The sequence below is a fragment of the Orcinus orca genome, chromosome 12, assembly GCF_937001465.1.
Source record: "Orcinus orca chromosome 12, mOrcOrc1.1, whole genome shotgun sequence".
Taxonomy (NCBI): domain Eukaryota; kingdom Metazoa; phylum Chordata; class Mammalia; order Artiodactyla; family Delphinidae; genus Orcinus; species Orcinus orca.
The window spans coordinates 50,180,870-50,204,041 of NC_064570.1; the positions used below are offsets into that span (position 1 = coordinate 50,180,870).

General features: G+C 36.2%; 1 protein-coding gene across 9 annotated transcripts in view; it reads right to left on the reverse strand.

The window, feature by feature from the left end:
* AFG1L (AFG1 like ATPase) overlaps positions 1-23,172 on the reverse strand; it is a 214,642-nt gene that overhangs the window by 41,429 nt on the left and 150,041 nt on the right. For 5 of the 9 annotated variants that reach the window (XM_033418719.2, XM_033418717.2, XM_033418720.2 and 2 more), the window contains 2 exons: positions 1,701-1,771; positions 1,344-1,444 (listed from right to left, as the gene is read on the reverse strand). In XM_033418719.2, the coding sequence (XP_033274610.1) occupies positions 1,344-1,444; positions 1,701-1,771 (172 nt within the window). Of the gene's footprint in view, positions 1-1,343; positions 1,445-1,696; positions 1,772-17,772; positions 17,865-23,172 lie in introns of all 9 variants that reach the window. The other 4 variants (XM_049695305.1, XM_049695303.1, XM_033418716.2 and 1 more) reach the window with 1 other exon arrangement.

Below are 23,172 nucleotides of genomic sequence, written 5' to 3' on the forward strand. Positions count from 1 at the left end.
AGTAAGTAAAACTTAAATGGAAGCCTTAATAAAATTATGTCTGAAGATATTAGGTTATTAGGACCTTGATGAGATAGATGCAATAGAAGTGTGAAGCGTCCGTATCACACAGAATAACCTTTACAACCAGAGACTGACATTATCACCTTGTCAGAGGATTCTAATTCATCCTAGTCCTTATTGGTCTTGAAGTGCTTTATTTCTGTGATAGCATTTGTAGATTGGATTCTCTCTCTGGTTTGAAAATTACAAATTTAGAAGTAATGAAGTCACTAGTTTTTAAGAAAAGTGGTCATAAAATGGCTAGCAGGTATAAAAAATACTTTCTCTTCCCCCTGAAAAACAATTCTTTTTTAGCTACATAAAATTCAAGATAAATCAGAGACACTAGTTGAAATGATAATTTATACATAATTGAGGTATTATGCTTAAAGATATATGTAACTGGCTTTGTTTTTCTCAAGATTTACAGTCAATTGAATACCCATTGAGTACTGAGAATTCCCAGAGCTTTTAAAAGACAGAATTCAGGGCTTCCCTGGTGGCGCAGTGGTTGAGAGTCTGCCTGCCAATGCAGGGGATGCGGGTTCGTGCCCTGGTCCCGGAAGATCCCACATGCCGCGGAACGGCTGGGCCCGTGAGCCATGGCCGCTGAGCCATGGCCGCTGAGCCTGCGTGTCTGGAGCCTGTGCTCCACGACGGGAGAGGCCACAATAGTAAAAGGTCCGCGTACCGCAAAAAAAAAAAAAAAAGACAGAATTCATATCTATAATTAATCTGTAATCAACATCTTTCTCATTTATATGAATATATATGTACATATTTTTTTCTCTGTTGGATATATTGTTATATAATATAGATGTCACAGTTATAAAAATTCACTTTCTTTGACCTTGGCCCAAATAGGTCAGATATGACAGTAACAGATGAGCCATAAGAACAAGGAATGGAAATTCTTTTATGTCATACCTCCTTGGATCATGGTATTATTACTTCATCTTCCTTTCCCCTGGTACTAACCTCACCTCATTTTTAAAAAAAATTTTCTTATGTTTGACTTTTACAAAATATCCCTAAAGCTGATTTTAGTTTTGCTTCCAGCAATAGCTGACAGTTCTCTCTGTTTCTAATTTTGTTTTCGAGCCCTTCTAAGAGTAAATTTCATGCCAGTATCTATAAAAAGCACATGGGTATATACACATGAGTATTTCTCTTAATGAGACTTTTAAATCGGTTCTGACTCTGTGAATTGTATTTTAAAATCTGAAACAGGAAGAGAGGAAAATACGAAGTATTTTAACATGTGAAAAGGCCAATGAGTCTGAACATGTCTGGATACTCACTCTCTCACATAGCTCTTCAAATGTGCAGTCGGCAATGGTTCCACAGGCTTTATTCAGCCGCAGCTCTCTGCCTTGCACTTTTAGAATCCTTGGTCTAGTTACTATGGGAACATGAACAAAGACTCAATCTTGTCTGGATAATTACTATAAAATTCATCTCTTACAGATAGGAAATGCATAGCTTGATGAATAATAGCACATGATTCAACACATAAATTAGACAAAATGCTGATACAATGACTGCCACTTGAGTGTGGCATCAACCCATATACAGCAATGGAACTTATTAATTGGTCAGTGGAGATTGGGCATTGTGTTCTAAATGTATTCTCTTTCAAGAGAAATTAACTTACGTACAATCATTTTGTTTCTGAGCCAGCTCATCAAACAACTTATCCATGACAGCCTCCACATCAGCTTCACTTGTGCTACAGTGAAAAGAATAATAGAATATGAAATTAATAACACTTGAAGCCAACATCAAACAGCTGCCTGAGCCTGCTTAGCTTTTTGCCCATAAAAAAAAAGAACAGGATGTTATGCTCTAAATACAAACATCAGATTTAGAATACACTTAAAAGCAGAGAATATTAACTCTCAGGTAGATGATTCTGCCTTATTTGCATACACTGAAAGACTTCTGTGCTTCTGGCTGTTTTCAGTAATGAGACGATACAGGCAGAGTAAATCCATTAATACTATGTGTACACAATGAGAAGAAAGGCTTCTGGCTCTCTCTTGCATGCAAAACAAGAGCAAATAGACAAGGCAGTCAAGCATCCAGCAAAGTATCCTTTGAAATCTCTACTGCGAGGGTACATGTGAAATTAAATACTGAATCTGCCTTTTAAAAAAATCAAGCCAAGCCACTGACTGAGAGGATCAAACATGCAGAATTAAATTACCAGCTTCAAAATACCAACTTGATCTGCACATCAATAACTTTATCAGACTTTGAGTATAAGGACGATTATAGACCACACAGTTTCTCTCAAAAGTGTCCTTGTCGGAAACTCAAGAAAACTCTCTCCTTCTGTGATGCCCACCATTGCAGCTACTGTGAAGTTAGTCTCGACAAAGAATCCTTTGTATTCTAATTAGAAATCACCATATGGTTTAGGGAACCCACATACACAAATGTGATAATACTATGGTTTTTTTTCCTCTCACTTTTTTTTTTAAAAAAAAGGACTGATAAATTAACAGTCAATAAAATAAAAATAACTGACAGAAGAAATAAACGTTGTTAAAAAAACAACTTCAAGTTAAAATATAAGTTTACTTCAACTCTATATATAAACTTATACAGGATGACCTGCCAATATGCTTAATTTTGACACACAAATCACTCTTATCTAGGAGTGGAAGAAATTAACCTCCATTCTGGACATCCGTCTTAATAAAGTCTTACTGAAAACTAATATGATAAATTATTTTTTCTTTAGATTAAGCTTAAACTAAACCAAAATAATTTCTCCCTTGAGATAATTATCAGGTGGCAAGCATTTAACACATAAGCACCTGATTCTTCAAATGTTCTACAGTAAAAGCTCACAGTCATTATGAAGGGTTTGGAACTATCACATTTCAAGTAATAACCACTCCACCTCAAGGATCTTAAAAATATCATTTGCAATGGTTGGCTTTGCAGGGGAATGCTATTTGACTTATATAAAGGCTTGTATGATATTTGAATAGAGCTGTATTAAAGTAATAAAATTACACTACAGAAAGAGTGATTATAGAGACTAAACAATTTTAAAGTACAAAGAAATCATACAAGCCAATGTAAATGTCAATGCCCACACCAAGCACATGTATGTTTAGATGGCTTTGCCAACATCATTCATAGGAATTCATTTGGAATCATCTCCACCTTGCAATGGAGATGTACACACATACAACTGATGGAGAAGGGAGCTACTTTTTAAGGGATATAAAAAGAAGAAAGCAATGTCAGCCATCCAGGACATCTGCTGGCTTTCAGAAAGTTAACCTGTCCTTAGGTTAGGCATGTTACCTAATAGAGGGGGAGAACTGAATTCTGAAAAATAACTAACATAGAAGACAGTCACGTTTCTCAAAGCATATTTGGTTAACAAACAATTGCTTATAAACTTCCTCAGTGGTGATTTCTTTGTTACTCTGTGCTCAAATATACTATAATATTAAAATATGGCTCACTAGACTTTAGTTAGGCCACATCTATGAAATTGCTATATGTGATTTCATTTATAGTGAAATTATATGTGAAATGATAAAATTATTTTTATTATAATAGTACCTTATAAGAATTCTATTATATTATCATAAAAAGTTACTCAGGGACTTCCCTGGTGGAGCAGTGGTTAAGAATCCGCCTTCCAATGCAGGGGACACGTGTTCGAGCCCTGGTCTGGGAAGATCCCACATGCCGCAGAGCAACTAACCCTGTGTGCCACAACTACTGAGCCTGCGAGCCACAATTACTGAGCCTGCACGCCTAGAGCCTGTGCTCCGCAACAAGAGGAGCCACCGCAATGAGAAGTCTGCACACTGCAAAGAAGAGTAGCCCCGGCTCGCCACAACTAGGGAAAACCCGCAAGCAGCAACGAAGACCCAACAAGACCCAATGCAACCAAAAATAAATAAATTAATTAATTAATTTTAAAAAAAGTTACTCAGAAGTTACAACATGTAAAATAAAAGAAAAAATTATTGGTGTAAAGTGGCCTAAAAATAAACATTCATAAAAGCATTTTATGTAGCTCGCAACTGAACAGACTGTTATCTATCTAAGCCAAATTGCACTTGACCTCAGGGAGTAAGAAGCTCTACTGACCTGCTGGGGGACAGAAACCTTATTTGCATATTGTCTTAAAAGCAGGAGGGGCTAGTGTGTTATTTTGGTTTTATCAGATGTATCTATATTGATATAAAATAAATAATGACGCTATGAAAGAAATCATTACCAGAAATGAATATATTCATAATCCCTTAACAATAACTTAGAAGAAAACACTAGTCTTCTCACACTCCACTCAGACTTCAGACTTCCCTACTTAAGAGGATCCATCAATCAGAGCTCATTAATTTTTTTAAGAACAAAAATTAGACTAGTAAAAAAGAGAAATTAAAAGTTACCTGTCTATACTGGCCTAAAAGATACAGAGTTTCACTTAATATTCAGGTTCATATCTGGTTTAAACTTCTTTGACTATGTTTTTTAATTCTAGTAAAAAATTTGGATGATTCTGAACTTTTTCAATGTGTCACACGGAATAAAAAAAGCTATCATTTGTTGAGCAACTATTATGTAGCAGTTAATTTACCTAAACCATATCCACCTTACCATGTAGTATGTATTATCATGTTTTTACTGAAGAGAAAACTGAAACTCAGAATTAAGTCATTTTATCTAAGATCTGAATACATAAAAATTTAAATTTTCTGTATAACAGAAAATATTACAAATAAAATGTACACATCAAATTGGGAAGCATAGTGGCAACATTTATGGCATACGACTAATATTTTCAATGTATTAAAAACGCCAACATATAAAAAATTGAATACCCCAATAGAAAAACTGTGAAAGGACCTAAACAGGCAAATTGCGTTAAAAAAAACAGCTCAGTAGGCAAAAAGCATGTGTAAAGTGTTTCATACTTACTAGTGATAAAAATGCAATGTAAAATCATGAGAGGCCATACTTTTATCTAAACTGGCAGAGATAAGGCAAAAGATAAAATAGCTGGAGCAAGCATAGGTAAGGGGAAAAAGAACCCTCTTATGTACCACGGGGAGGAATGTAAAACTGGTTACAAGAGTTCAAGGTAACCAGATAGTATGTAACAAAAGTATTAAAAACATGCATATCATATCACCCAGCTATTCCACCCATAGGAATCTCACTTATGGAAATAATAATGTTTAACGACTCCAAGGATGTTCACTGTGACACTGCTAACATCAAAAAAGTGAAAAAGAACCTAAATGTCCAATAATGGGGAAGTTGAAGTACATTTGGATACACCCATACAATGGATCATTATGCACTTTTTGCATTGTGCAATGTTTCCCTCTTGTCCTGGAATTGTAATTAAGGCTCAAAGTTGATGGACAGAAGTGCTGAGTACACTCAGATTTCTAAAGAGAACCACCAATAAGCCACCAATAACTGGATCCAGACTCCTGCCCCTGTGGTTAAATAATGAGAAGAACCAGCCCTATTCTAAATGCCACCCTCCTCCACAATCCCCCCTATTCCCCACACCACAGTGTCTTTCTAAGGAGGGGAAAGAGGATCAGGAATCACTGGCTTTTGTGTCTAGTATTTGTGATAAGAACCTTTTCCCTCCCTTCCCCTTAGGAAAGAAGAGGGTGATTTACCCTCCCCAAAAAACAAGTGATGAGGGAAAGTGATTCTTAGAGAAGCACTTGGAAAGATTAGGGAAGCCTGGAAGAAGAAAAGACTGGCATTGCTTTCCTTAGTTGGATGAACAGGACCTTAGTAGACTGAGAAATCAGAAGGCGGGAGGTGGGGTACTGAGCCAAGATAAAGCAATCCAGTCCTCACCACAAACTCCCCAAAGGTTTGGCACTACTAGATATACTCAAAAATGCAGGTGAGGGGTCAGGCTGGAAACACAGGCATTGTTTGAAAATAAGACAAAGGCAGTTCCTTAGATTCTCTCCTTTCACCTGGACAGCCAGACTCCTATAATTCCTCCACTCCAGCTGAAACTGCTAAGTTTACTGTCTGGGACACTTTTAACATTGAGAAAAGGTGAGAGACACTGTACTACAATTCTGCAAAGTAAACAGTGAAACCAACAGTCCTTACCTCTTCAGCATCCAGAACCCTACCAGTCCAGGAAGCTTCCATCCCAAGAAGTAGACAGAAAAACTGGAGGAAACTCAATAGCCAAAAAAAAAAAAAAGACCTGCAGATACTGACATTTGGGGGTTCTTCATTGGAAAACCTGACCTGCCACCTTATCTAGTGAAGCCCACCAATCAATAAAACCCTATCTATGCACACAGAACTTCTAATCGGCTTTTCAGTGCTTCATTCTTGTGAAGGGACAACAAATATTTCTGGGCATTTAAGGAAATCCTCTAGGATAAAAGATAAAAATCACAATAAAGAAGTAGAGAAAAGGAGCTTGGAGGAAGGAAAGAAAAAAATACAGAGACCAAAAGGGGAAAAATACACTCTAATATGCCTATTATTATATAAGCATATTGCACTGCATAAATGCTATAAACAAAAAGGACAATTTGGGCATAAGAAAGAACTCTGAATATGACTGCTAAATAAAAAATTTAGGGAAAAAGGTTGAAGTAATCTTTCAGAAAATAGAGCAGAAAGACAAAAAGATGGAAAATAAAAGAGAAAATAAAAGAATTAGAAGATAAATCCAGAAGGTTCAATATCTAACCAGGAGGTGTTCTAAAGACTATTGGTGGGGGGGAGGAATTATCAAAGAAAGAAAGAAAATTAAATTTCTTAGAACTGAAGGACATGATTTTCTAAATTGAAAGAGTCCCAGCACAAAGAATGGGGGAAAAGCTCCATTCTAAGGCACATTATTATGAAGTTTCAGGAAACTAGAAATAAAGAAAGAATATCCTAACAACTTCAGAAGGGAAAAACAGGTCAAATACAAAAGATCAAGAAACTTTCACATCGAACTTTGCAACAGCAATAATGGAAACGTGAAGATAATGGCATAGTGCCTAAAAGTTTTGAAGGGAACATTATTGTCAAACTATCCATGCCCAGTCAAACTATTAATCAAGTAAAATAAGGACATTTTTGGACAGATGAGCCCTCAAAAAATATATTTCCCATGCAGTCTTCTCAAGAAGATAGTAGAAATTGTGCTCTATCAGAACAGGGAGAAGAGTTATGCTCCTAGTAGGGCAAACTAAGCTCTGCCCTAGCTGACTCTCCTGCTGATGGGCAGCTGTAAACTCTGCACAAAGTACAGAAACAGGTAACCTGAAGGCACTGGAAAGTGAACAGAAGCAGGCAGATTCTAGAAGAAGCTGACACTTGGGAGAAGTGTTACTCATTTTTACAGCTTTTTCAGACTAAAGACAATAAAATCAGTACTGCTCAGGGCAACTAAAATTCCAACAGAAAACCTACAGTCCTTATGGCATGAAGAACCAGAGGAGAGTTGCAGGTAATCAAACAGCTGGAAAATCGGGGAATTCCAGAAAAAGTGTTTCCAAATTCCCAAAAGATATTAATCTGGAAAATTCCTGAAATCCTAAGTAGTTCTGTATTTATCACAATACTTTATGTGTTCTCAAATAATGTGCCCATAATAATAAACAGTGAACCATTTTTCTATTATAGGATTATACTAAAAGTTTCAGCAGTTTTCTGTCCAAAAAACTCCATAATAATAATAAATTCATGGCTTATCACTAGTATAAGTCAATATACTATGACAAGATTATGTATTTCAGTAACATGTTAGAATGATCTCTACCTGATAAAGACTTATGATAGTAGAAAACACTAGAAGGAAACATTAACACAAAATAAATGCTAAATAAAATTATTTTAAAATTTAAATACATCAGAAGTTTAATATGTGAAAGTTACCATTTTTAACGTTTTTATTTTTATTATTTCTTAAAGGTTTTTAAAACACGAAGTATTAATTACCGAATCTGATAGTCCTGATCTTTGCTGGTTAACAAATATTCCAGACATAGGAAAGTGTCTTTCATTTTGCACTGACATTGATCAAATCAATGACAGTGTGTCCTAAATCATTTTCAAATTGGATATTAGGGTACATATTGCTTCATATAAACTCATTTCCTTTATTAGCAAGTGTCTGGCTTTGTTTACTCAATATTATGTGAGATTCATCCATGTATGTAGAAGTAGTTTGTTTATTTTTGTTTCTGTACAGTAATATCCTATTGCATGAAAATACCACAGTTTATTATCATTCTACTGTTGATGAGTGTATTAGTCTGCTAGGGCTGCCACAAATGAATATCACAAACTGGTGGCTTAAACAACAAAAATTTATTTTATCACAGTTCTGGAGGCTGGAAGTCTTAAGATCAAGGTGTCGGCAGGTTTGATTTCTTTTGAGATTTATCTCCTTGTCTTGCAGGTAGCCATCTTATTGCTGTGCCCTCACATGGTCTTTCCTCTGGTGTCTCTTCCTCTTCTTATAAGGACACCAGTCCTATGAGATTAGGGTTCCACCCATATGACCCCATTTAATTAATTACCTCCTTAAAGGCCCTATCCCCAAATACAGTCCCACTGGGGGTTGGGGCTTCACCTATGAATTTTGGGAGAACACAATTCAGTCCCTAACGATGAACATTTGTGTAGTTTATAGTTTGGGGCCACTGTGAATAGTTCTACTGTGAACATTCTAGTACATGCCTTTTGGTAAACTCATGTATACATGTTTGCTGGGTATATAACTAGGAGTAGAATTGCTATTCATAGGGTATATCTACATTCAGCTTAGCAGATACTGCCAAGCAGTTTTCCAAAGAAGTTGTAGCAATTTAGTCTCTCACTTGCAGTGTACAAGAAATTCTACTTGTTCCACATCCTTGCCAATACTCTGTATTTTCCATCGCTTCCATTTTAGTGATTATGGTGAAGGCATGATAAATAATTTTAATCTAAGTTGCTGCAAATCATTTTTGGAAATGGAATAAAAATACAATCAATGCAAGTTAATCCAGAAGCATTTTCTTGGTAAAATGTCACTATGATATACATGAAAATTTGTAAATCTATTCTTAAAAACACCTAAGATCTCTGGACTTCTTTAAGTAGGAAATTTCAAGAATGCAACTTTATTGTAAAAATTTCAGCCAGAGAAAATGCCTTTAACTTCAAAATGGGGCTGGTGGTGGTGGTGGTGATTCACTTATAATGGAGAAAAACTAGAGTGACAGCAGTGAGTCTGCAACTCCAGGGCTCTCTTGTCAGTTTTCCAGTGAAACTATTTAAAAAGACAGCAGCATTACCTTACACTAAAAATCTATACCCAGAAATACAACCATGTCTGTGAAACTCTAAAAAGGGATGAGGGTCAGCTAGTTTCAAAAAAAAAAAATCAAGTTTGGAACATACAACCCAAGGTTGGCAACAGGTATATTCAGAAAACGAATGTACAAAAACCACACAAGGATATAGATTATACAAAAATACAGTGATTAAAATTATCACATTATAATTATAAACATAACTGAAAATTATAAACATACTTGAAAAATATTTCAGCCTAACCAATAAAACTGAGGGGGGATAAAGCCTGGTAGTCAAAGGCAGTTGCATGGAAAAGCTACAGCCTAAAGAGGGCACTAAATTAAACATGATTTTTTAATGTAAAAGGGGAGATAAATTCAGAGTTTTCTTCTGGGGCTACAAGAATATCATGTCACATGGATGGAAGAACATGTTCTGCTTAGCTTTGTGTAGTTCAATTTTAACCACAGAGCCATATCTTAAGGAAGAGTGCCTTGAGTAGCATCAAAATGATCAGGAAAAAATACAGGAATTAAGCTTAGATGCTTTGAATTGTATCCCCTTTTCTCTCATGAGGGGAGACAGAAACATAAGCTCCTACAAGTGAGTAGGGATAAAGAATTTAAGGGACTTTAATTCTGGGTAACTGCCCCACCAGTTGATGCTATGTAGAGCAGATAAGATGCAAAATAAAAAACAAATATCATATATTAACGCATATATGTGGAATCTGAAAAAACTGGTATAGACGATCTTATTTACAAAGCAGAAAAAGAGACAGAGACGTAGAGAACAAACGTATGGATACCAAGGGGACCGGTATCCATGAATACCGGATGATGAATTGGGAGACTGGGATTGACATATAAACACTATTGATACTATGTATAAAATAGATAACTAAAGAGAACATACTGCATAGCACAGGGAACTCTACTCAATGCTCTGTGGTGACCTAAGTGAGAAGGAAATCCAAAAAAGAGGGGATATATGTATACGTATAGCTGATTCACCTTGTGGTACAGTAGAAACTAACACAACATTGTAAAGCAACTATACTCCAATAAAAATTAAAAAAAAAAAAGAAAAGAATCTGCTCACAGATAATCAAAAGGTGACCATGGTAAGAGAATTAAAAGTCATTCTGAAGAAGAAGCAGAATCACTCTCTTCAAATGCTTTTTGTTGGGGTGCAGAGTGTGAGGGGCCCAAGCAGAGCACAGACTCTTTTTCCTTTGTTCTAAATGCTCTGGGTAAAATCCACCCATTTCATTGCTTCTGTCACCTTTTGTTAAGCTCAGAAACTGCACTGGAGGGGCAAGTTTCCATTTTCTGTTGAGTAGAACTACTCTGTCTTTAAGTCAGAAAAGCCCTGGAATCGACCACTGTTTCGTTGCCAGGAAATTTGGCATAGGAATCCTGGAGTACAGTACCCTGGATTAAAAGCCTGACTGCTTCGGAAGTATAAGAATCATGATTTATTATTCCATAATAAATTAGTAAACGGAGAGGAAAGTAATCAGTCATTTCAATTTTGAGAAAATTTCTATAGCTGAAATAAGGCATTCAACATAAGACTTACACTCAAGAAATAGAATATGTCAAAAAAGACCTTATTGTTGCTGAATCATTTGAAATTCTCTACAAAAATTCCAAAACAAGTGGAGGTTTCTAGAAGAGGGTCACACATGAATTTAAATGGAAATTAATTTCTTCAAGAACCTCCTACTTCATTAGGATTGACTCAGAGGAACAGAATGCTACCCACACTTTACCCCTTTATCCCCTTTTATAAATCAACAGCTTGTTAAGGTATCAACAAGTAGAATAGGGTTGGCTTTCCTTGGTCCCTCTCTCTCCATGTTCTCTATTCCAGAGAGCCAAAGTTGATTCAACGAGGGAGAAATTTCCCCTTCCTCTTAGAGTTCTTGTGCCAAACTTCCCTGGCAGTGAGCCTTCTCACTCTACTGATTCCTTGTGCATTCATGCTGTACAGCTCTTTGTGCTCATACCAAACATAATCTGGGGCTGGAGGCAGGTCTAAGATTAAGTTGGTTTATACTTGCCTTAATATAAAACGGACTTGGTTGCATTTCAAATACTGTAGGTTTGTTTTACATAACAGAACCAGTTGTTAGGATGGATTTTGTCCTAGTATTTATCTTCTTCTCAATCACTCAAAGGCTTAATTGACTGTTCAGAGATCCATTTCAGTCTCTAAATTTCCCACCCTTCTCAATCACCTGGAGAGTAACTTAACTGGTTCCATTAATCTTGACCTATGCATAATGCAGCAAGCGGGATCTAGCACCTTTAGCTCTCAAATTCCAGACCTTAATCACCTCCCCCTTTCTCAGCCCCAAACTCTACATAAAATTTCTACTAAATCTATATATTGCATTCCCTCCAAATAAATCAGTGGTGTAACATGTAAAATTGCAACTTGGTAGATCTAAAAATAATTATTTTTCATAAAATTTCAGAACGGCTACAATGATTAAATATTTTAAACAACAACAATAAAATGAAGAAGAAGCTGGAGAGTAAGAATCTCTAACTCCCATTTAGGTGAAGAAGATAGTCACATCCACCTCAGAAAGAGAGGCCAGGGAGTTTTAATAGGTATAAAAAAGGTACACAGCAAAACTAACTAAAGATATAGGGCTTCTGCCGGATCAGCTTTACTTATGTTGAAGATTTTTAGTCATAAATGTGATATATTTGAAGATGAAATAACAAGACAAGAATTCTAAGGAAATTTAGCAACTTTCTATGTATAAGTATATATATTATCTACTCATGTACATGTTGTATATATAGCTTATTTATACTTTACTAGATGAGTACAGTCATATAACTGAATACTTTGTCAATGTGTTTAGCTGGAAATGGTGAGCCAGCTCTGTTCTGGTTCTGTCTGGCCTGCTGGAAAACAAACACTGTAACATGCTATTGTCAAATTACAGTTCAATAAAGGAATAGAAGATAAAAGGTGTGCTGAGCTGACTGATGGAAACTGATACCAAAATATATACAAGATGGACTTCTTTCGCTGCTTTCCCACTTTTTAGGTGGTGTTTCAAATAGTTTCAAATCCTTGAAATTAATTTTTAATTCAGCAGTCCTTGTGTTAATATAAGATTAATATTTAAATGTACATCTAAATTATGTCAAATAGGATAATTTTGTGATTTTTAAGAGACATAATAAATGGCCTACCTGACTATGCCCTATAGTACATAAAGCAGAAAACTCTTACTGTTGTATTTTACTAGTATACAGTTGTAAGACTGCAATGTCACAGAGCCTTACTCATTGATAAAATATCAACAGGAGTTCTTATGACAAAGATACTATTGTGTGTCTACTTTTGAGAATCAACTATATTTTCCCACCATAGAGACCTTTTCCCTACTGGTGGTCTTAGGGTAAAGTTTCATTACCATTACTGATATTTTAATTATCAAAACATATAGCAACATGCATTGCTTCATTTTGAATTTGAGACAAAATTTCAGTTCGAATGAAACTTTATACTTCTCATAGAGATAAAAGTTCTTCACTAAAAAATGACAAAAAATATAAGGGAAAACAATCATTAAAAGGATGAAAATATTACACTAAAAATATTCACTTAATGTAAAAGAAATCAGTAAAGGAAGAACAGAGAAACAAGAAAGTCATGAAACATAAAGAAAATGAAAAATAAAAGAGCAGATGTAAATCCAATTATATCAATAATAACATAATTTGTGAATGAATTAAACAATTTAATCAAAAGGCAGAGATTGGTAGACTGGATAAAAAAGCTAGTTCCAACTATATGCTATCTACAGGAGATAGCTTTAGGTTCAAAGATACAAATAGGTTGAAAGTAAAAGGATGAAAAAAAGATACATCATGAGAAAAGCAACCACTACTAATATCAGACAAAACAGACTTTAAAACAACAACAAAAATGTGATTAGAGACTAAAAGGAATATTTTATAATGATAAAAGTATCAATCCATCAGGATGATATAACAATTACAAACATATATGTGCCTAGAAACAGAGCCCTCAAAATTCATGAAGCAAAAACTGACATAACTTAAGGGAGAAACAGACAATGCAACAGTAATAGTTGGAGACTCCAATATCCAACTTTCAATAATGGATAGAACAACTAGGGAGAAGATCAACAGGAAATAATAAGACTTGAACTACACTATACACAAATTAGACTAACAGACATCTATATAAACACTCCACTCAATAACCACAGAATATACATTTTCTCAAATGCACATGGAACATTCTCAAAGAAAGATCATATCCTAGGCCATAAAACAGGCCTAAATAAATTAAAAAGAATTGAAATTATACAAAGAATGTTCTCTAATCACAGTAGGGTGAAATTAGAAATTGGTGACAGACAGTTATTTGGGAAATTCACAAATATGTGGAAATTAAACAGCACACTCCTAAATAACCAACGGGTCAAAAAAAGAAATCTAAAGGAAAATTAGAAAATACTTTGAGACAATGAAAATGAAGACATAACATACCAAAACTCATGAGATGCAGCAAAAGTAGTGCTTATAGGGAAATTTATAGTTATAAATGCCTACATTAAAAGAGAAGAAAAGTCTCAAACCAACAACCTAACTTCTATCATAAGACCATGGACAAAGATAAAATTAACCTAAAACAAGTGGAAGGAAGGAAATAATAAGGATTAGAGTGGAAATTCATGAAATAAAGAATAGAAAAATAATACAGCAAATCAATAAAACCAAAAGTTAGTTCTTTGAAAAACTGAATAAAATGGACAAACATTTAGCTAAATGGACTAAGAAAAAGAGAGAAAACTAAAATTACTAAAATCAGGGATGAAAGAGAGGACATTACTACCAACCTTATAGAAATAAAAAGAATTATAAGGGAATACTATTAACAACTGTGTATCAACAAATCAGATAACTTGGATAAAATGGGCAAATTCCTAGAAGGATGCAAACCACTGAAGCCAACTCAAGAAAAAAGATAAAATCTGAACAGAAGAGGAGGGATCTCTTCAAAACTCATTCTATGAGGCCAGTATTACCTTGATAGCAAAATCAGACAAAGACACCACCAAAAAGAAAACTACTGACAAATATCTCTCATGAGTATAAACACAAAAATCCTCAACAAAATGCTAGCAAACTGAGTCCAGCAATATATAAAAAGTATTATACACCACAACCAAGAGAGATTTATCCCAGAAATGCAAGACTGATTTAAAATCCAAAAATCAATAAATAAAATACACCATATCAATCAATAGGATAATGGACAAAAACCACATGATCATCTCAATAGAAACAGAAAATGCATTTGACAAAATCCAACACCCTTTCATGATAAAAACACTCAAAAACTAGGAATAGAAGGGAATGTCCTTAATCTAATAAAGGGCATCTAAGAAAAACCCAGAGCTAACATCATAATTAATGGTGAACGACTGAAGTCTTTCCCCCAAGCTCAGGAATAAGTCAAGGATGTCCACTCTCTATGATAGAATATACCACTTCTATTCAACATTTCACTGAAGGTTCTAGACAGGAAATTTAGGCAAGAAAAATAAATAAAAGGCTTTCAGATTGAAAAGGGAGAAGTAAACTATCTCTATTTCCAGATGATATGATCTTATATTTAGAAAATCCTAAGAAATCTACTAGAAACTAATAGAACTAATAAACAAGTTTAGCAAGGTTTCAGGTTACGAGATCAATACACAAAAATCGATTACAATCACCATTGTAAAGCAATTATACTCCAATAAAGATGTTTTAAAAAAAATCAATTACATTGCTATACAGTAGCAATGAACAAACCAAAAAGGAAATTAGGAAAACAATTCAATTTACACTAGTTTAAAACAGAATAAAATGTTTATGAATAAATTTAACAAAAGAATTGCAAATTTTATACACTGAAAACGATATAACATTGTTGAAAGGAATTAAAGAAGACCAAAATAAATGGAAAGACAGCTGTTATGAGTTGAATTGTGTCCTCCAAAAAGATGTTAAAGTACTAGCTCCCAATACCTGTGAATGGGACCTTATTTTGAAATAGGGTCTTTGCAAATGTAATTAAGCTTAGATGAGGTCATACTGGATTAGAGTTGTCCCTAACATGATAACTGGTGTCCTTATATGAAGAGGAAATTTGGAAACATACACACACACACACACACACATACACTCACAAGGAAAATAGCATATGAAGCTAAAGGCAGAGACTAGAGCAATGCACCTACAAGCCAAAGAACTCCACCAGAAGCATGGAGCAGATTGTCCATACTGCCCAGAAAGAACCAAACTGCCAACACTTTGATTTCAGACTTCTAGTCTCCAGAATGAGAGAATAAATTTCTGCTTTCTAAGATATCAGTTAGCAGTACTTTGTATGGCAGCCCTAGAAAACGAATAAAACATTACATGTTCATGGATCTGAAGACTTCATATTGTAGTCCCCAATGTGATTTACAAATTCAACACAATCCCCATCAAAACTCCAGATGGCTTCTTTGTAGAACTTGACAAGCTGATCCTAAAATTCATACGGAAATTCAAAGGACCCAGAATAGCCAAAACAATCTTGAACACACAACAAAACAAAACAAAGTTGGAGGACTCACACTTCCTAATTTCAAAACTTAGAACAAAGTTATGGCAATCAAGACAGCGTGGTATTGACATAAAGTTAGACAAATAGATCAATGGAATATAATAATTGAGAGACCAGAAATAACCCTTTAATTTACAGTCAGTTGATTTTCAAAAAGGAGGTCAATACAATTCAGTAAGGCAAGAATAGTCTTTTCAACAAATAGTGCTGAGGCAGCTAGATATCCACATGCAAAAGAAAGAAGATAGACCACTACCTCACACCACATATAAAAATAACTTGAAATTAACCAAATATCTAAATATAAGAGCTAAAACTATAAAACTCTTAGAAGAAAACATAGGCATAAATCATTGTGACCTTGGATTAGGCAATAGTTTCTCAAATGTGATACCAAAAGCATAAGCAACAAAAGAAAAAATAAATTGGACCTCATTAAAATTTAAAAGTTTTGTGCTTCAAAGGACACCATCAACAAAATAAAAAAAAAAAGAGAATGTGAGAATATTTTTGCAAATCATGTATCTGACATGGAACTTGTATCTAGAATACATAAAGAACACTTAAAATTCAACAATAAAAAGACAAATGACCCAATTTAAAAATAGGCAAAGTATGTAAAAGAATGAAATTAGAACACTTTCTTATGTCATACATAAAAATAAACTCAAAATGGATTAAAGACCTAAATGTAAGACCAGAAACCATAAAACTCCTAGAAGAAAACTGGCCAAACACACTTTGACATAAATCTTGTCAATATTTTTTTGGATCTGTCCTCTAAAGCAAAGGAAATAAAAGTAAACAAATGGGATCTATTTAGATTTAAAAGCTTTTCCACAGCAAAGGAAACTATCGACAAAATGAAAAGAAATCAATAAAATATAAAACATAAAGAAACAGAGAGAATAAAACAAAGCTGTTTCTTTGAGAAGATGAATAGAACTAATAAAACTCTCGCTAGCATAATCCGGAAAAAAAATAGAGAAGATTTGTACCTTTTTTAAAAAAAACTTTTTATTGTTGAAAATTTCACACATATATACATGTAAAGACAACAGTATAATAAACCTGATGTAACAATCACCCACTCAATAGATGGCCAATCTTGCTTCAACTATACCTCCCCCTAATTCTCCCACCCTGGATTATTTTAAAGCACATCCCATACACTGTATTATTTTATCTGTAAATATTTTAGTTTTTGACTATGCTTATGACTAAGTAGATAAACCTATATGTTCCATGTCATGATGCTAAGAATAAAATTTAATCTGTAAATGTCAAAAATGTCCCCAACAGTCTTCTTCCCTTCCCCAGACTTAAGAATTAACCAGATCAACAGTCTGAACCTCACGAAACTAGTTTCTCTAATTACCAGAGGCAGAAATCCTGTTCCCCACCCTCTAAGGAACAGACTTCGGGAAGGCCTAGTCTGGTCTTGTTGAAGAATGGGAAACTGACCTTTCATTCACACTGATTGACAGTCAACATTCAGGCATGTCCTGGGGTTTGTACCTGGTAATTGTACCCAGTAAGCAGGCAGGCACATAGCCAGAGTCTCTCTAAACCACTCACCCAAGAATGATAAACATGACCTGTTGGGATCCTCGTCCTGATCAGGTGCTATATGTCAGCTTCACAGGCCAGCAAAACTTAAACTTCCAATGAGAATATGCTATGTTGTCTTCTGTTTTACTCAACTGTCTCCATATGGATACGTTTCTGTGTCTTTTGCTGCCAAATAAATTTCACATTGTTTACCTGTATGGTATCTTCTCTTCAATACCATCATGGCTCCACTGTGACACCATGCACTAGTGTCAGAAGTAGGACTGATATGAATGGAGAAGACTCTAAAAGACACATGAGAGAATTCAGGGAACTGAAGGGAAAGTATAGCAGGCCCATGTTTGGCATCAGTCCATAAAAACTGGTGTAGGTGACCAGAGATCGACTGTTTCAATGGGGTTATGCACACAGCCTAACCTATGCAGGGACCCTGGGCAGCCTAGTCCATGGAACTGAAACAAATCACAGTCTAAAAGGAAGGGGGGACTTCCTTGGTGGCAGAGTGGTTAAGAATCCGCCTGCCTATGCAGGGAACATGGGTTTGAGCCCTGGTCCAGGAAGATCCCACATGCCGTGGAGCAACTAAGCCCACGTGCCACAACTACTGAAGCCTGCGTGCCTAGAGCCCATGCTCCACAACGAGAGAAGCCACAGCAATGAGAAGCCCACACACCGCAACGAAGAGTAGCCCCCGCTCGCCACAACTAGAGAAAGCCCATGGGCAGCAATGAAGACCCAGCACAGCCATACATACACACACACATACATACATAAATAAAAATTTTAAAAATAAAAGGAAGGGAGCCAGACTTAACAATTTTCAAGTTGCTTCTATTGGCAGGTGTTTCAGAGGTTCTTCAGTGGGAACTGAAATAGGAAATGACTGGGCTGGTACTCTGGTGACAAAAACTAAGACTGAAACTGCAGATTCCAATGTCTGGGGCAGAAACACCTGGAATGGTAATGATGGGGGATGAGGAGAAGGTCCCAAGATGCCCTAGAGACTCTGCTGAACCAGAAGGTGGCAACGTTCCAGGCAGAAGACAGAGCTCTGTCAAAGTTTTAGGGATGAGAAGATATGACAAACAAGCTAAGAAATGTTTTAAATTTTCATCAATGGTTGTTCCAGTTGGGGGCAGGGTAGTATGTGTAGGGAATATCACAAGCAAAAAACAAGAAATTTTTAATTGTGGGGAAGTAAGTTGTAACATGCATGAGTTCCAGTCTTTGTTTTCACAGACCTTTCTTCTAAAACAGAGCTGTACCTTGAAGCTGTGTGTTTTTAGCCAGCAAACTTTTTTTTTTTAAATGGTGTTCAAAGATACATTCTTAGAAGTAATTTCCTATTTGGAATAGATGTTTCCCAAGTGGAAAATTAAGAGTACTTGAGACATGAAGTTTCCATTAGTAAAAGAAATTCCTTAAAACTGTTCAAAAGATGGATGAAGGGCTTCCCTGGTGGCGCAGTGGTTGAGAGTCCGCCTGCCGATACATGGGACACGGGTTCGTGCCCCGGTCCGGGAAGATCCCACGTGCCGCGGAGCGGCTGGGCCCGTGAGCCATGGCCGCTGAGCCTGCGTGTCCGGAGCCTGTGCGCCACAAAAGGAGAGGCCACAACAGTGAGAGGCCCGCGTACCGCAAAAAAAAAAAAAAAAAAAAAAAGATGGATGAATACATGTACTATGTTAGCCAGGTAAGAAAATGTGACTATTTGGTCTCTGTCTGAAAAGTTGTAACATATATTTTTCATCGTTTCAGTATGATCCATAGTCCCCATATACATGGAATTGAAATGGTCTTGAGACAATTTAATTGAGGGATTAAATAACTGAATAACCCATTCAGATATAATTTTGTTCAAGTGGTGGATGACTTTGGTGGATAGGAGCCAAATGAAATAAAGGGAGAAAGTCTGGCTTCTTTAAGGTTAAAAGTCTGATAAATGTCCCCTGTGAGGAGAGACAGTTATCCCTGGGTCTCTCACTCACCCACATTCTTGCCAAGTATGCCAAGAATGCAAGGCCCTAACCATTTCTTAAAGTGTATTTGCAACGAGAAACCTTGAGGGATGAGGCAACGTCTCCCTTGGGAAAAAAGCAGTCTTGCTTACTTCTGACTATAAATTGGTACATTCCCCAAACTCAGAGTTCCTCTCCTGTAACACAACTCACTGCCTATGCAGGCATCCATCTGCGCCCTCAGCAAAACTCCTCTTCCCTTCCCTAATGGGACTCTGGAGCAAGGAGGGAACTGACACAACATGCTATCTGTGCCTAGAGTAATAAAATCCTTTGTCTCTGACGCAGGTTTCTTGTGTCTTCTGCCAGCATTCATGAAATAATACAGGTAAAGCTATTACTTCATAAGAAGGGTAAAATCAAATCCAAGGCCCAACACCTCCCTCTACCCCTTTTGGTTCAGTTTAAAATATTCCACTGAGGCCATGGCTTCTATGTTGGGGGTAGGGTGTTTGTATGTGAGTATGGTGGAGATATGGTGCTTGAATAGGAAACCTCTCCTCAACTTCCTTCCTTCTTTCTTTTTAGTAGAAAAAAAGAACCTGCACTACTCAGCTCCTGAATGAAAAAGGAAAAGAGACAGAGAGTGAGGGTGAGTCCAAGGTGACCTGACTTCCTCTTTCCAGGAAAACATAACCCTTCACAGAATTTACAGCAAAATGGTCTGGGGCAGCATCCCATGGACCCCTCGGCAGTGGTGTTTCCTGTCAGAAAAGAGATGCTCATTGTTGCATATATAAAATGATAACCTCTAGTGTCACCAGCCCCATAGTAGAGAGCTAATCTGAAGCAGTTAAATTCTCTGGAAGGCACGGGATGGGGCCTCCTTTGGCAAACACCAGGTAATTCAAAATAAATTACTGGTCCAAGTCTCCGCCCAAGTGCAAACAAGAAGCCCAGTGTTTGGTTGACCTGTATGGATTTTGGCAAACCATAGTCCACTCCTGGGGAATCTTACTGAGCCCAATCCGCCAAGAAACCAGTAAGAAAATGACTTTGTGCTCACCTCTGGGGAGATCAGTTACCCCAGAATGAAAACCTGGAGAACCATGGGGTGCTTTAATCTATGCAGAAGTTTGGATTTTTGCACTCAAGCTCTGTGGCTTACAACATGCTAAATTTAAGTTCTCTTTTGAGTTAGTTTTATGTGAGGCTAAAAACTTCTTGGGATGAGCCCAAAGCAACTGGAACTTACTTATAAAGGTGCTCTAGGATTTCTAAATTTAATGTGATATAAAACTACAACTGAAATAGATTACATACAAACATACAATGGCTTGTATGAATTAGTTCTTGTGTAACTCAGACAATATTATGAACTATAGAAATTGTTCCATGTCAAATTTTGGAGCAGTTTTTTAAATCTCTGGTAATTCTTGATATTATATGAATTATGTTTTGGGACATTTTAGATTGGCTTTTGGAAAGTTAGACTAATGAAATACTGAATTAATGACAATTTCTATTTAATTAAAGATCATATATGGGATTCTGCATATATGAAATTCTGAGATAATGCGTGATGTTCCCCTAGAGGGAAGCTAGAATTTTGCTTTTCTTTTTTTTAGTTGGGGTGCCAGTGAGATTGACAAAGGGAGTAGTCAAGACTTGTATATTCAGGAACCGATTCCAGATGTTTAGGCAGAGGGTAATAAAGAGAAATACATGCTTTAATTGGGCAATATATAGCATGGCACATTAAAATCTGTTATAGAGGGGAAAGTAATGTTTTCCTATAGGAACAAGACAAAACGAAACCTAATTAAATCAGAAATGTTAACATGACCCAAGGAACTTTTCTTTTACTCTTTCATGAAAGAAGTTCTACCCAAGGGCTCATGTGAAACAATACAAATGACACCCCTAGCATCCCACCTGGGTATCTAATACTATTTTCCCACTTCTGAGATGACTTTAATTCCTAATTCTCCTCAGGCACACGTATCTGCTTTCCCTCTGAGGTGTGCCCCCAGGCTCTATATGCTTGATTATCAGACTACGATAAAGCTCTTTTGATGTTAAATTCATAAATAAATCTACTTTCCTAGGACTTCCCTGGTGGCAAAGTGGTTAAGAATCTGCTTGCAATGCAGGGGACACGGGTTTCAGCCCTGGTCCAGGAAGATCCCACATGCCGCGGAGCAACTAAGCCCGTGTGCCACAACTACTGAGCCTGAGCTCTAGAACCTGCGAGCCACAACTACTGAAGCCCGCGTGCCGCAACAACTGAAGCCCACGCTCCTAGAGCCCATGCTCCGCAACAAGAGAAGCCACCGCGAGAAGCCCGTGCACCGCAACGAAGAGTAGCCCCTGCTTGCCGCAACTAGAGAAAGCCTGCAAGCAGCAACGAAGACCCAACACAGCCAAAAATAAATAAATAAATAAAATAAAAATTAAAAATAAAAAAAATAAATCTACTTTCCTTGAAGGTTAAAGAATTTACATAATTTTAAGAAAGCCATTCTAGAGTTTCACAGTAGCCTTTGTAGATTCTAGTTTTCTGGACTCTGGGACGTTGTTAGATTCTGATTTCCTCCAGTACTTGTTTAAAGTACAAACCTGAATTTCGATGTGTTAGAACTGTATTACATTTTTCAGGAAGAGGAAGAGGCAACACAGAGTAGGTCAGAGAGAAAGTGGCTCTGCTGAAGCAAAAGCAGCCTTTCCAACTCCTGTAAATTCCACCGAGACCTCTCTAGCACCCGGAAACAAATTTCATGACTTAGAGTCAGGCAACCATCCTTATTGAAAGAACTTCCCTTTAGGAAAATGTTTTAATTCTTCTACATAAGGATATACTTTGTGGGAAAACAAGGAACAAGGATTTGTTGAAAAAGAATAAAAGGAATAATAATAAATTAATTTCTAAGTACCATACATCTGGCACATCAAGAAATTGGTAACAAAGCTTCAGGGAAATCTTGTGAATATCAGAAAAATAAAAAGACCAGAAAGCACAAACATAAAAGAAATGGAGAGGAAAAAGTCCAAGTTAAAGCAGAAAAAAAAGTGTTCTAAGAATTTTTCAAAATTATAAAGTATTTAAAGACAAAGTACTTAAGGGCAGATGAAGAGCCTCCTATAATAATCATCAGAATCTGAATAATAAACTGAAACAGTCCCCCTGGTACACTGTAAAGTATGCAATTTTAATTATGTGATTTTTCTAGCTAATTTCTGCTTCAAAAACAGTAAAGTACTTCTGCTTACAAGGTGGCAGAGACAAGAACTTTTCTGAACCTCTCATATGCACATTGTCATCAAAATTTAAATTAGCAGAAACATGCCTTTGAGTTAAATCACAATTAGCCCTTAGACAGACCTATTTACTGAGAACCCACTAGGTGCCCAACACTAGCAGCATACACTAAACAACACTTTGCATTTGTAAAGCACTTTTTCCTTTTCAGGTTCTCACAACTGACATTTTTAAAACAAACTATATTTGTTTTTCAGCATTAACTACACATGCTGAACACATCTATTATTATAAATTGCTCCTACTCAGGAGTGTCTGAGGGTTTTTTTTAATTAATTAATTAATTTTTTGTTTGGCTGCATTGGTTCTTCATTG